The sequence below is a fragment of the Macrosteles quadrilineatus genome, unplaced genomic scaffold (genome assembly GCF_028750875.1).
Source record: "Macrosteles quadrilineatus isolate MER2022 unplaced genomic scaffold, UCM_ALF_1.0 Scaffold_3__2_contigs__length_128488019, whole genome shotgun sequence".
Lineage (NCBI taxonomy): Eukaryota > Metazoa > Arthropoda > Insecta > Hemiptera > Cicadellidae > Macrosteles > Macrosteles quadrilineatus.
Genome location: NW_026542596.1, coordinates 31,854,549 through 31,869,398, shown reverse-complemented (window position 1 = coordinate 31,869,398; position 14,850 = coordinate 31,854,549). Strand labels below are relative to the sequence as shown.

At 32.3% G+C, this 14,850-nt stretch overlaps 1 protein-coding gene across 1 annotated transcript in view; it reads left to right on the top strand.

The window, feature by feature from the left end:
• The window catches only part of LOC128988589 (uncharacterized), a 31,880-nt gene that overhangs the window by 2,244 nt on the left and 14,786 nt on the right, over positions 1-14,850 (top strand). Inside the window, exons 2-12 of the mRNA XM_054409997.1 lie at positions 2,402-2,539; positions 6,122-6,240; positions 6,904-7,048; positions 7,510-7,639; positions 9,422-9,587; positions 10,428-10,608; positions 10,780-10,897; positions 12,199-12,439; positions 12,912-13,068; positions 13,851-13,982; positions 14,488-14,605. Coding sequence (XP_054265972.1) covers positions 2,402-2,539; positions 6,122-6,240; positions 6,904-7,048; positions 7,510-7,639; positions 9,422-9,587; positions 10,428-10,608; positions 10,780-10,897; positions 12,199-12,439; positions 12,912-13,068; positions 13,851-13,982; positions 14,488-14,605 — 1,645 coding nt within the window. The remainder of the gene's footprint in view (positions 1-2,401; positions 2,540-6,121; positions 6,241-6,903; positions 7,049-7,509; positions 7,640-9,421; positions 9,588-10,427; positions 10,609-10,779; positions 10,898-12,198; positions 12,440-12,911; positions 13,069-13,850; positions 13,983-14,487; positions 14,606-14,850) is intronic.

Sequence of the window (14,850 nt, the reverse complement as noted above, 5' to 3'; positions counted from 1 at the left end):
AAGAGCGTGCGTTTGCCGTTGAGGCCTACTTTTCCAGTAGATGTTCAGTGATCGCAGCCCAGCTCGCCTTTCGGATTCGGTTTAATTTAGCCCTTTTGGCCCTTTTCCGGACAGGAAATTAATTGTTTTGTGGTTCAATACGTTTATACAAACTGCAAGTGCAACAAAACGAAAATTGGGGTCCCATGGACCATTAGATCACCTGAGAACATTGATGCAGTGAGAGCTTTAATGTTGCGGTCACAAGGCGTCCAGCGCTCAAACATACGTCTGCCCTTGGATTTTTTTGGTTTTTCCAATCGTTTTGTAACGAGAGTTTGCCATGATGACCTACATTTCCATCCATACAAGATGGCGATTGTGCAGGAACTGTCAAAAACGCCTAATTACGATGAGGGGTGATTTACAATGGCCGGCTCAATCTCCCAATTTGTCATCTTGCATTTTTTCCATGGAGTTTTCTGAAGTCCCGCGGTTATGTGGACCGTCCAAGGACCCTTCAAGATAAAAAAAAAAACAAGATCCAGGAAGAAATTGCCAACATAACACCTTCTATGCTTGAAAGGGTAAGGACAAACACCACAAATCGGTATATTCAATGTATCTAGAATGGGGGATGTCACCTGCATGATTTACTCTTCAAAACTACGTAAAAACAAAACTTTAGTAATGTTCTTACATTGTAAATACCAAATAAAGTTTGTCTGACTCATACAATGCGTTTTATTAAGCTTTGAAAAAAGGAAGTTATGCTGCCCCACCCTGTATAAGCACAAAAAATGAATTTGAAATTAAAAAAAATTAACATAGGCTTTATGGGTTGCCATCCTGGTGACGAAATAACAACGAAATATAAACAGAAAATAAAAAAAAATAGAAAAGCCTAAATTACAATCACGTGTTTTATTTATAGTGTGGTATGAAAATAGAGAAGCCTGTAGCTTTGACTTACAACTTCAGTAGACATTTCATCCCTATGTTAAAGTTGTCACCAATTTTAATTAAATTCGTCGTAGTTGATGTGGGCCACCAACAGATTGCGCTGATCTAAATGACTAATTTACCTTGAATACACGATGATTTTTACCAAGTCAAACTTATGGAATAGGTAACTTATTAAGAGCTATAGCAACTAACTGTTATGATCCACCAACTTTGTCAGCAACAAAAAATGAGATAGAAAATATAATTTTATAGACTTGCATAGGCCTTCTGTGACTGGTTTACACAACAAGACTAGGCCTACATGTTTTTAATAAAAACATGGCGACAACTGGTCCATATAGATGGAATGTCTACTTCGGTATCCAATATTCGATGCGGGTACATTACATATTTTTCGTTGAGTTTTCGACCACTGGACGACCACTAGTATTTATTAATAAGAGGCTAATGCTGGGATTTCATCCCCCCCATCAGATTAAGACTAGAGATTAAATAAATAATTAAGATTACCCAGTAGGCCTACCTATATAGCTTAGGCAATTTATTTCTTCTGAGCAATCACAGTTTACATATGTACCTAGAATTAGAGAATATTGGAAACTATTTCTACAATCATAACTTATTATTAAATTCACAAAAAACAAAATTTATTAATTTCAGAACAGCTCAGAACAAAATTACAAAAGAGCCAACAATAATTTACAACTCAAATAACATTCAAAAGAAAAATCTGATCAACTTTCTGGGTTTAACAATAGATGAAAATTTGAATTGGGATAAACACACACAGAAAGTTTTGACCAAAACTAACTCCGGAATTTATGCATTGTCAATAAATCTCTGTTTGTGATTATTTATCAAAAATATATTCACAGAAGACCCCCTCAACCTCTTAAAGTCTGAGTTATTATTACCATAACTTATACAAGCCTGGGCCAGGTTTTAGCGAATTTCCTATATAGGGAATAAGCAAAAATGATCTGATTTTGATTAATTCCGTACAAACATGTAAACCTACATTTATTCTAAAGGGGGTAGTAATTGGTTTTTCCCTTTTTTACTCTAAAAACATAAAATTTAGCAATTTCTTTTCAAACCATTTTGTATCTTAATAAAACAAATCATTTAGTATATTGAAGCGTTATCATGCGCCTAATGCTTACGGAGAACATTTTAAAATATTTAAAATTTAAAATTCTCATGTTATTCCTACGGAGAAGAAGTAAACTAGGCCCTATTGTAGTTTGCATGTTTATGTACGTATTTTGATCAAATTTGGAAAAAGCAATTATTTCATACTAGGTATAAATTATTCACATTTTACAAACAATAAACACTTTTTCACCCTTCTTTCACCCGACCTCGCTCTAATCAACAGATGTCAACAGTGTATTTCTTCTTTAATTTACTGTAACTATTGTATTGCAACACTCACTTTATTTTTGTTCCAATTCAGCGCTGATGACTTCAATGATCCCATTCATCTAGAAAGGATATCTACTCTAAACACATTCATCGTAAAAGATTTGGGTGCCATTCCCAATGACAGTTTGAGCGATGACTACACATCAGATTATTACCGAATAAATGAATGGTAAGCCAAGTTCTTTCTGTGATCGTAAACAAATTTTAGCATTTTACTTTAACGTTTGTGTGTAAAGAAACTAACTTAGGCCTATTTGGTGTTCCCCCTTCCAAACTAATGCTTATTAATGCTAAGATACTGAATATTATTGGGCCTATCATAAGAAGTAAAATGTAGTGTATAAGCAATTTTATCATCCTGTTTTAAATAAATTGATAACTTAAACAACCTTCAATTTTGTAAAATGTTTTCTTTAAACTAACATAGATCTATAATTCAGCATATTTCAAGCAGCATGCTTCATACAGTACCTACTAAAAATCATTTAAGTCAGCTCACTTTGATATCTATACTAATACTCTAATACTCTAGTGATATGTAGGTACCTATTTATTAAAACACTTAGGTAGGCCTTTATATTTAAACGTACACGTTGTAGTTTATCCTATAAAACATCTACATACAATCTGGATTTGGTATGCCCACGTTGTTTAAAATTTCGAACTTAATATTCTAGCAAATAAAAAAAAATATATATAGGGTGGGTGAAGTGGGTAAGAGTAACCGGGGGGGGGGGGGCTAGTGTAACCAAGGCTTATCACTCAACTGATAAGATAATTTTGGACCTAAATACTATCATATCTTATTATTTGGACCTTCCTTTGTTATATTTCGCTTTAAGAATGCATATCAAATATGTGCAAGTAATAGTTTTCGAATGTTTAACAAAGGCTTACATTTCCACTCCATCGGCAAGTGCTGATTTCAAACTTTGACAATTTCTCATACTCACATTTTTAATGTAAATTTGACAGTTTTTGGTTTAGGAACTAATTTTTGCATGTAGAATCTGAATATAATTTCAGATCTGTTTTATTTCCTATTGTTTAGATTTTACAAGCGTGGTTACACTTACCCCTGAAATTTTGCAGTCGGGGCAAGTGGCTTTTTGGATTCGGGGCAAGTGTAACCAGGGTGTAACTCATATAATATCCAGTAAAGAAAAAAAACTTTGTTGTAAATATAAAATTAGGAATTTAGAAGATAAGGTAAAATTTGACACATATTGTTACTGAGTTAAGTTGGTTTGGGAAGAAAAACATAATTGTTTGTGAGTGAACTGTTAAGTGATTATATAAATTTTACGTTAAACTTACCCCGTTTTATAATTTAGGATTTTCTTGCCCAAATGTCAATAAAAAAAAACAATATTACTGTGAGATTTATTCTACACATGTTAAACAACATAAAAACCATGTAAGTACCATTTAATGTTTGTTGTGTTTTTTATGTTTTAACAGTAATAAGGTTTTGCATGTTTTGCGTTTTTCACAAAACGCGAGAAGAGGTTCACAAAAAAGTTCGTAATTTGAGTAAAAATTAAGATATTTTAATAAGTCAAAAAGTCTTGGAATCAGCAAAAGATTTGAAATCTGGCCACTTGCCCCATGTCTCTTTTTCAATGCTTTATATATTTTTAACAGGCAGGAGTTACACTTGCCCCTAACCCTGGGGCAAGTGTAACCACAAAACGCAAAATTTTTAGGAATTTTTTTACCAAAAAATATTTTATTTTTTAATAACAATGCATATTGTTTTAAAGCCCATTAGTCAAAGTTTATGCGTACAAATTTTCAGAACTATATCATGTATAACAAGATGGCAATTTGAGGTCAAAGCTGAAACTATGCCAAAACGGGGTTACACTTACCCCACTTCACCCTACAGTGATTTTATGAGACAGTGGTCACAAAATGGATATTTCTAAGGTTAATATTTCATGCCTATATTAACCTTTGTACCATGTAAAACGAACCATTGCCAACTTAAAATGGTTAGGTAACAATTATTTTAAGACTTAGCATGCATAAAAATACTAAGCTAACTACATTCCACCAATTTTAATTATCCTATACAGAACAATATGCATAGTTAATAGATGGATTAACTGCATGTAAAGTGTCATACACCAGAAATTAGTTACTTTTTGATTATATAAAATAGCCTACTAATATCTATACAATAGGGCTGCAGCAGTTTAGTTAAAGGTTAGTTTATCATTTAACATACCAGATTTCTGGTGAACCAAACTAGTTGGCAAACATTGTTTAAACGGACCTAGTTCAAATTTAAATTAACAAACCGTTAAGATTAGCTGATATTATTGTAAAATTACTTTGAAAACCTACAAAATAATTTTATTCCTGTAAATGGGTAGGCTATGTATTGCTTCTGCTATCAAGAAAATCCAGTGATTGTCTCCTGCCACCTATCTCACTGCACCACGACCTGATAAGAGAACTAACCGAACGGCAAAAATGAATCACTTTAAGCTATTGGCAATTTATTTGGTTTCATTCCATGAAAAATTATAACAGTTGGTTTGGATTAGCCAGATTGGTGTAGGTCTAGTTGTATTTTACTTATTGTGTTTTAAATGTTAGTCCTTCATAGTCACCATGTTCACAATTGTAAATCTTTCTGGTCGTTGCATCCCATAACATGTCAAGTTGTTGACACTTTGAGTGAAAATATGGTATGTCATGCAGTGTTTTTGATTTTAACACTATACTTCAATTTAGCTAGGTTCAGAAAATATTGAATACTACCTACTACCAAACTAAACGTAAACTAGTCAGATGTTTTATTACGTACCGGTAGTTTATCTATACTGAAATCTGAATTTGACATTTTATTCTCAATCCTATTCGACATTGCACATTCTAGAAAATCAGTTACTTGTAATGTACTTGTAATGTTAGTGATCGATACGCTGACCTGTGTTGTAGCCAGGTTTCAAATCAATTTTTATGTTAGAATACAGTTACAAACAGTATACTTAAACACAGTTGTTTAAAAATGTATAATGAAGCTACGCTACAGTAGAACTTGAATTGTCTGAATCAATTACACAGATAATACCCCATTCACTTAATAAAAACATTTGGATAATTAGATTTTCACCAAAATTCAGGATATTTTACAGAAAATACGCAGAGTTATGGAGAGCTTTTACCATACCGATCGCAGAAAAAGTCAACAAACAATTTGTGATCGAAAAACCCATGATCATAGCATAGTTTTTGCTTTAGATCACAGAAAAAGATGAAAAATTTCCATGACTGTGGGAGTCGATCAGGTCTAGACGACTGCAGAGATATTGAAGATTTAGTTGTGATCACAGAAAGCGATGACGATTTTCCCGGGATCCAAAGAGGTGTTTGATTTTGCCCCAATTCACGGCTTCTCCCTTCTCTAATAATGATTCTTATTACTGTGGTTAAAGTGTTTTTTATTAACTTTTCTAAGTGATTCTGATAATGGGCGAATCAGATAATTAGAGTTCAACTCTATCTAGCTTTAAAAATATAAACACGATTGAAGAAAACCAAACTGACACTGACATATCCGGTCTTAACTGATCCAAATCTAATAGAATCTGATATAAAAACTGTGACATGTAGCAAATTGACAGAAGCGAGATCTAAGATTGTGAGGATGGTGAAAATCAGACAGAACAAGTTCTGGCATTACTATGATAAACTAACGTAACTCAACTGCTGTAGCAAGCATTAATGTTGTAATGTTTAGGTTCAAAGCTTGGCTGCCGGACAAGGTAGAGCGCAGACACGACACTAAGACTACTTACCAAGTGGAGATTCGGTATGCAAACAACACAAATGAAACGTTCACATTCCACGGACCCCCGGGTGAGTTTCCACCGGGGCCTACTATAATTGAGCTGCAAACAAAGTGGTATAAGTTATTTGTAGAAAACTCGCTGAGCTAGGCCTAAAGTTAAGTGGATTCAGTCATTGGCGACAACTTGTGGATGTTCCTTTTATACTTGGGTATTCAGCTGTGTAGCCAAAATATGTCAGTAAAACCACACTATAGGTACGTTTCTGCTGCACAAACATATTGACAAATCCCAGAGTTGTTAAAGATGTTTGTTCTGTTTTATGGGCTCCATCAATCACAGAACACATGTAAAAAGATTTACAAAAATTGTAAAAAAAATGTTTTTATCATATTGGCCAAAAATTATACATTTTTAATATCCATACAAACACATTTTGGTTAATTGAAAGATTTTACTTCATAGCAAATTGATTAGTCTACTTTACACTGCTTTAAATTAAGTACTTACATTGCTTCGGACGGCAACTCTTAATTGGAACATCCCCATAGCTTTGAACCCATTACCATACCCAAGTCCCCAAATCTTCAGACTTTCTGAAACAAGTGAAACATTATTATAGTAGTCTTTAGAGATGAATTACATTCAAAAACTACCTAAATATCCAGAGTGTCTAAAATAACAGTAGCACTATGTGTTATTGATAAATGAAAATGTTTTTATTGGTTTTCAGGAGCCGATGAGGTACCTGGTCCTGTAAAGTGGACCCGCCCGTACTTTGACTGCGGCCGAGCCAACAAATGGCTAGTGGCTGCTGTGGTTCCGATAGCAGATATTTATCCTCGGCATACTAGCTTTAGGCACATAGAGTATCCTACGTAAGTTGAAAGCTTGTTTTGATGTATCATGTAATAAAACAGAACATTAAGCCTCTAGTTATTAGCAGTAAAAACTTTAAAGAAGATGGTAAGATAACAACAGAAAAATACTAATATAAGTATAAGGCTAATGTAAGAAAAAACTAAACATACACAAACTGAAAATGAAATATTTCCGTGAATTATTACAGTTTATAATATAAGTCGAGATATTATGTGAAATTTTAAATTGTTTAAGTAGGCTTACCAAGAAAATCAATGTCAAGCATGATAAGTCTGATGAATTAGATTATCGATAATTGTAACTAAAAGATAACCTCTTGAATGATGTACTTTCAGCTTTATCATGATTCTTCACTTTCTGAAGGTTATTAAAATTTTGGTTGGCTTGCAGTGTATCTTTAGGATCCTTTTTGTATGTTATCAGTTTGTATTACATATGCGTTCCTGTCTGATTCCAGTTATACAGCCATCTCGGTCCTGGAAATGGATTTTGATCGGATAGATATCAATCAGTGTCCTAAAGGTCAAGGAAACAGCGGACCCAATCACTTTGCGGATACGGCTCGTTGTAAAAAAGAAACTACCGAGGTATGATTCTACATGTTTTGTATCTTTTTTTTCTTGTTTAAGCTTAATAAATAGTTACATTTAGAGCCATGATAAAAGAATTTTTATAAAAAAAACTAGCTGTTACCGGGCTTTGCCCCGTTTGACTTCATAAGTATTAATAAAACTGTTGATTGCCGTACCGTGTTGGGTGGCATTTCACGTGGCTTTTCATGGTTACTTCAAAGAACAACATTGGACTTAATAAGCTGTCAGGGCAAAGCCCTAGTAGAGTATTAAAATATAAGATGACATTATATTGGCTCTATTCATGGTAAAACTTTGCTCAATTAAATGGTCAAGTAGTTTTCATGTTATTGACATAGGCTACTCCAAACATTCATATCCATAATATTAGTTCCTTTCACCCAAGTCATTGACTTGATTAGTAATGCTCTAAAATTATTAACACACCTATCTGTTTTTCAGACATTATTTTTGGTGAAAACAAAACACAATTCTTTTTTAGAAAAATTTGGAAAAAATTAAGTCAACAAGTTTATTATGCTCTTAAAAATAAAATTAAGTTACACTATTCATACAATACCACAACAATTTAGTATTTGTCAGTTCTCATTGTGTATCACAGCTTTTTGTTGCTACTTTGTTCAAATTAGCTTTTTTTATTAAAAATAAGAGGTTTGCGGCCTCTTTTAACCTTGTTTTTGCGCGTCCACATAGACTACAGATCTGTGTGTGGAACGTATCCAGCAAAGCAAGGGGTGAGCCAGTACATTACGGTACAGCTGTTATAATGAATCCAAACAAAGATTTAATAGTGATGCATCCTGTTAATAAAGGTTGTAACTTTTTAATGCTATTGAATGTCATAGAAAAAACTTGATTAATTGTAAAAGCTGTTAAGACTTATTAATTCCTTTTAAGTATGAAAAATCATAATGTTAACATGGGAAATTCCAGAAATGCCACTGGGGCGGAGCCCGAAAGTCAAATCAGAATAAAAGTTTTTCGATTTAATGCCTAAAGATTGAGTGTACAAAACTTTAGTCTTCTAGGTAAATGGGAAGTAGGAGATTTAGTAAAGTAAAGAGTGAGTCGGTGAGGGCTTTGCATTTTATAGGTATAGATTTTAATCAAATATTTCAGCAAATGCTTTTCAGCTTGAAACAACCCCATCAACATTTCATTAAAATAAACTCCAAATACTTTCCCTTTAGCAGCAAGCCTAAGTACTCATTAAAATTAATGCTATTGAAATAGGAAATAAATCGGACAATTGTATTACTTAGAAACACAACCTTTTGACAACGGACTAATTGAATGACACCTAAGTGATTTGTATTTTCATTTGATTCATTATTAGCTTCAGGAGTGGTTTTACAATAAACAGTAGGTATAACAGAATGAACTTTTTTCCAGTTACAGAACACACACAGTTTACTAGTTTTTTCACAAATAATCATTCTTGAATATCATTCTTCAAGACTAGTTAAATTACTTTATGGGTATAAATTGAAGGAATTAGCCTATGTGAAGGACTGTTTTTTTTTCAAATTTTGTATCCACAACTTGTGATACAATAACAAGAATCACTAGGCTATAAACAGTATTTAATCACTGAAATTTCCTAAAACTAGGCTGACAAAAAAAAACATTTTCTCAACATCAATAAAATAAAAAGAAAATAAAAACTGACCAAGATTATAAATCAAGTCCTATCAGATGTATTTTAACTTTTTGAGATAATATTATCAATTTGTTTAGTTGGATATAAAGATCATTCTTCAGTGTGTTGTGTCATAGTGTGAACCGTTACACGGCTGGGGTTTCCGCCGAGGAGGTTACCAATGTAGATGTCAGCCGGGTTATAGACTTCCCACGGTGGTCCGTCGACCTTTCCTGGGTGAAGTAGTGGAGAGAGCCACGGCCGAACAGTACTACAACGGATTCGACTGTTCCAAAATTGGATGTAAGCATTTTTTTCACCATTGCTAAACTTGAATTTATTCGTAACATATAGTTGTGCAAAAAGTTGTGAAAATTAACTCAATGGAGAAAGAAAGTGCGAAATGTTGTTTAACTAAATGATGTTTAGTATACATACAGTAGAACACCGATCCGGTTCAATGGGGTGGGAATGGACCCTATCCAGATGGTTGAAAATCCAGATGTGGTAAACATTGACAAAACATTGAGAAAACTTGACAAAAATCACACAAAATTGGGTTTTTGAACGTCCATTATTTTATTTACAAAGTAGTGAGGCCATATTTTAGTGGCTAAAGACACTCAGGCTTTCTTAGGCTATAATACGTAAAAATATCCAAAAACTACATGATTCTACGCAATGTACAGACAAAACTGTAATTTTATTTAGGATGGATTAGCATATATTACAAAATATCTTAAGATAAAAACTACAATTTTGTCAGCTCTTTTATTTGAAGACTTTTACAGACAAAACTGTAATTTTATTTAGGATGGATTAGCATATATTACAAAATATCTTAAAATAAAAACTACAATTTTGTCAGCTCTTTTATTTGAAGACTTTTTTCTAATAGGTAATTTTCTATTAAGTGATTTTGTTTTTGTTTTTTCCCCTAATGCAACCAAAAATAATATAAATTCTAGTATTGAAAATCACTTGGCTGATAAGGAATTAATTTAACCGTAACAAATTTCTTTTTCAAACATCGAGCTATGTATAAAACAATAATATTTTCTGAACTTGTAATCTTTAACTATTAACTCTTTCCATGGGACCCAAAACAGTTGAAGGCAATATTGTATGCAAACTACTTTTCAGGGAGACATAAACTTCCAATCCAGTGGAACAAGTCGCCGACCTATCTGAGAGAGAAGTACATGGACATGTTCTGTGAGTATCGCAACGCTTCCACCGGCCCCGAGTCCCTACACACTAAGAAGATGAATGTGGACCAAGCGTTAAACTTTATACTGGGAGTCAACAAAAACACTTGCAGAAAGTGAGTGGTTAAACTTAAGTTAAAACAATTTAATAATTGATAGTACTAGACTTTCCATCCCCATGTGGTTGCCAGTTTTAAAATGAAAATAGATGTAGTTGGATAGAGCCACCATCTATTTTTTAGGCTCCTTGATAAAATTTTAAATCGTTGTACTTGTTCGTTTTACAGATATAGAAAAGAAGATCTATCTCTTCATGGTGACGTGAGTTTTGGTGCAGAGGAATTTTTTGCGAATGAAGCAAAAATGGCGTTGAGATTAGCAAATTTCATCAGTGCCTTTTTACAGGTATGGAATACACAATCAATAATTTTTTAATAGATTTTTATAAAATTGTTAAGAGAGAAGGCTTAGATTTAACATTTTTTTATGGTTAGATTTGATTGTGATTTTATATTCATTAATTTCATTCCTTATATTTTATTTGTGTCTGTTTTCCTACCTCTTTCTTTCATTTATTTTTATTTGTATGTACTTTTTTAGCGAATTTCCCATATAGGGAATAAGCTATTACCGTAGTACTCATAGTAAGACCTGGACGCGGGACTGATTTTTTTTTTAATTTTTAAGGTCCCTAGAGGCCAAAAACACCATCCGTTCAAATTCATATATATATATATATATGTGTGTGTGTGTCCGTTAGCACGATAACTTGAGCAAAAATGATCCGATTTTGATGAAATTTGGTATAAACGTGTAAACCTACATTTATTCGAACGAGTTCGCGAACCAGCATGATCGGACTATGGGAACGGGGGTTTTATGGGGTAAAAATAGGTTTCCCCATTTTTGACCCAAAAAACATAAAATTTAGCAATTTCTTTCCAAACCATTTTGTAGAGCTTAAAAAAACAAATAATTTAGTATATTGAAGCGTTATTATGCGCCTAATGGTTACGGAGAAAAATCCAAAAAAATGTAAATTTAAAATTCCTATGTTATTCTTATGGAGAACAAGTAAACGGTTGTAGTTTGCTTGTTTATGAACATATTTTGATTAAATTTGGAAAATGTTTTTATTTCTTACTAACTATTAACATTTTACAAAAAAAATAGTTTTACCCTCCCTGATGCAGCAGACCTAAGTACTTGTTAAACTATTTAAAAAGGAAATAAATGTTATATTTTTAAATAGACATTTTAGTGTAAATCCAATCAGGCAAATGGAAATTCGCTTAGTCTGCAGGTTTGCTGCGGCGGGTGTATTTAATTTAATCTGGTGTGTTACCTAATTTTGTTTATAATAATGCTTAACTTTATCTACTTGAACTTTGATGATCTACTGCATAAATATTTATGTAAACCTTACAACATATTTTCTTAAATCTCAAACCTTAAACTTACAAAAAAATTAATATTTTCTTAGGATTTTTGAGAGGATAACAGGCTTACCTTAATGGGAAAATGCTGTCATTGACAGTTGAATGTTTTAACATTCTTCTTAATAACTTAGTGCAAATTGTTGTGTTTCTTGTGTCAGATTGGTCTCTTTCCCATTCGGTAAGCCTACTATCCTCACAAACTTGAATAGAATCTATCTCTTATTTGTTATATCCTTATTCCTTAGTAATAATTTGTTAATTTTACAGATAGCCGACCCGAAAGAAGTGTATTCAGGTAAACGGGTCGCTGACAAACCTCTTTCCGAAGACCAAATGATGGGGGAGACCCTAGCCTTAGTTATGGGCGACAGCAAGATATGGGCAGCGGGAACTTATTGGGAGAGAAATAAGTTCACAAACAGAACTTTCTTTGCCCCTTATGCTTACAAAACTGAGCTCAACACACGGAAGTTCAAGATGGAAGATTTGGCTAGGCTTAATAAATCAGGTAGGCTATTTCTATTTTATGTACATTGTTTTAGAGTTTGTAATGTTTAGACAGTTGTTTTATAGACTTAAAGCAATTTCGTAAATTTTACCTTGATTTAAGTGCATTAAATTTGGTTTGATTAATTTTTAAAAGTTTACTTCACTAACTCTCTGCATTTTATCATTGCCAAAATAGGTAGGCCAAGGTAGGTAAATAGGTAACTTATAGAAATTATTTGAGTATAAATACAAAGGAACCCTTGTGTTTACGAACTATGGTGATCCACGTCCTACCTCATATTCATAATCTTTAGTTGGATTTTTTACTTCATGAAGAGTTAAAATGTTTCATAACATTTATTTTAACCCTATTAGTCAACAATTAATTGTTTCTAATACAGCGAAGACTTGCTTACTAAACAACTATTAATTTTTGTCTGACATCGTTTATTTTTTACTGTTAAGTACATAAATAATTGCATTTGTTTCAGATGAAGTGTACACTAGGGAGCAATGGTTTCAGTTCTTGAAGCAACGGTGGTCAACCAACTTTGATTCATTGGAAAAGTTTTACATGAAAATTAAGATCAGATTTAATGAGACGGGAGAGTTTATGAAAAAATACGAGCACTATCCTAATTTTTACAGGTGTGTAATTTATAGAGTTTTGTAAAATAAAATATTTTGTATTTATCGGAAAAAAATATCAGTGTAGTTTCTCAAACTTGTATAAAATAATATTTTTTGGATTTTTTTTTAAATTTGGGTTTTTACAGTAGGTCCTTGTACTTTGTTACAAGCTTAAACTACAGGTTGTTCCAAAACTGTAGATTAATTGTTTAAATCTACAGCATTAAGTATGGGAGTGTCTTTAATTATTTAAGCGTTATTTTTATCAAAAGTTTAACTTGTAATTTTCAGTTTTCTTGGCCTACTTGTGATTCATTCTCTATGAGATTAATCCTTTTGTGTAATGATAGTATATTTTTTGTATCTCATAGAAATAAGAGATTATACATGTAATTTTATCCCTAAAAAAATTAATCAAATCATTAATCTGCCACTGTGAAGTACTTTTTTAGCGATAAAAATGTCCCCTCTACAAATTCTAACTACTAGTTATCATTAGCATTTTTTATTTATTAATCATTTTTTTGTGTGTGTCAACTATTAATTTTCCTACTGAACCTTTTTAGTGTCTACTTATTTTATCGTGAATTATCAATTATTATTGCATTTGTCCTAGTAATTTCACATGTTACTGAGTCTGACTGCATATTTTTAAGTTGTGATATTTTAGAAAAAATCTTTGTTCTGTTTTGTCAAGCTATTCCTGTACATAGTTAATGTTGGGTAACGAAAAAATAAATAAATTGTTCTTTGTGTCAAATTATTACCAAACAAATTAAACAGGTTTTTTTACTTTTCAGAGCTGCCAACTTAGACCACGGGTATTGGACGACTCCGTACTTTGATTGTTATGGAAAAGTTCCAAAATGGTTTATTACCTACGCTGCACCATTTTTTGGCTGGGACAGCTTGAAAGTAAAACTGGAATTTAAGTAAGTGTTGTGTTATTGTAAATTCAAATATAATTGTTATCTAGCTCTTACAGTTTTCCTTATTTTTAACATTTTTTAACCAGCCAACCAATAAAGTTAGCTTGTATGTTTGTTCACAACAAAATATGCTGTGCAAGTTTTACTATGTTACTTCTTGTTTACTTGTTTACTTCACTACGGATCTTGTCACCAATTTAAAATATTTAAAAAAATTGTAATAGTCTTGTAAAAATAGTTTGATTTTCTATGCAACAATGTTTAACAAGCCTTTAAACATTTTGAATAGCTTAAAATTCAGGGTTATTATAATGGACTGTTTTGTTTATTTAATTTTTAACTTTTTATCACGTTTTAACGACACATTAAAAAGGTTGTGGTTTACTTTGTACTTTAAATTACTGAGTAATTAACTCATACATACAATTCTTGAATTTTTATAATTAATAATGAATTATAACTGTCAACAATACTAATGTTATGTGTTTTATAATTTGTATTTTTTCAGGGGAGTTGTAGCAGTTAGGATGGATCTGACCCAGCTTGATATCAACCAATGCACAGATGAATATTATGTGCCTAATGCTTTCAAAGACACACACAAGTGTGATCGCAAAACTTCTTATGTGAGTTTAAGTTGGTTTTTCTTTTAAAATATTTTATGTGAGTTATGTAAGTGTATTAAATCCCTAACATTATCTTAAGATGGCCTTGTTTTACATCTAGAGACTATAAAATGTTTTAATTGCATTTTTTTTATTTAAAAATTAACAGTATTTTTAATCTTTCGGAGTTTTTTTAAAGGTATGGAGTCCAGCTAGCTTATCTGATTAAATTAGGGTCCAAGGACTGTTGGATACATGGTAAAGGG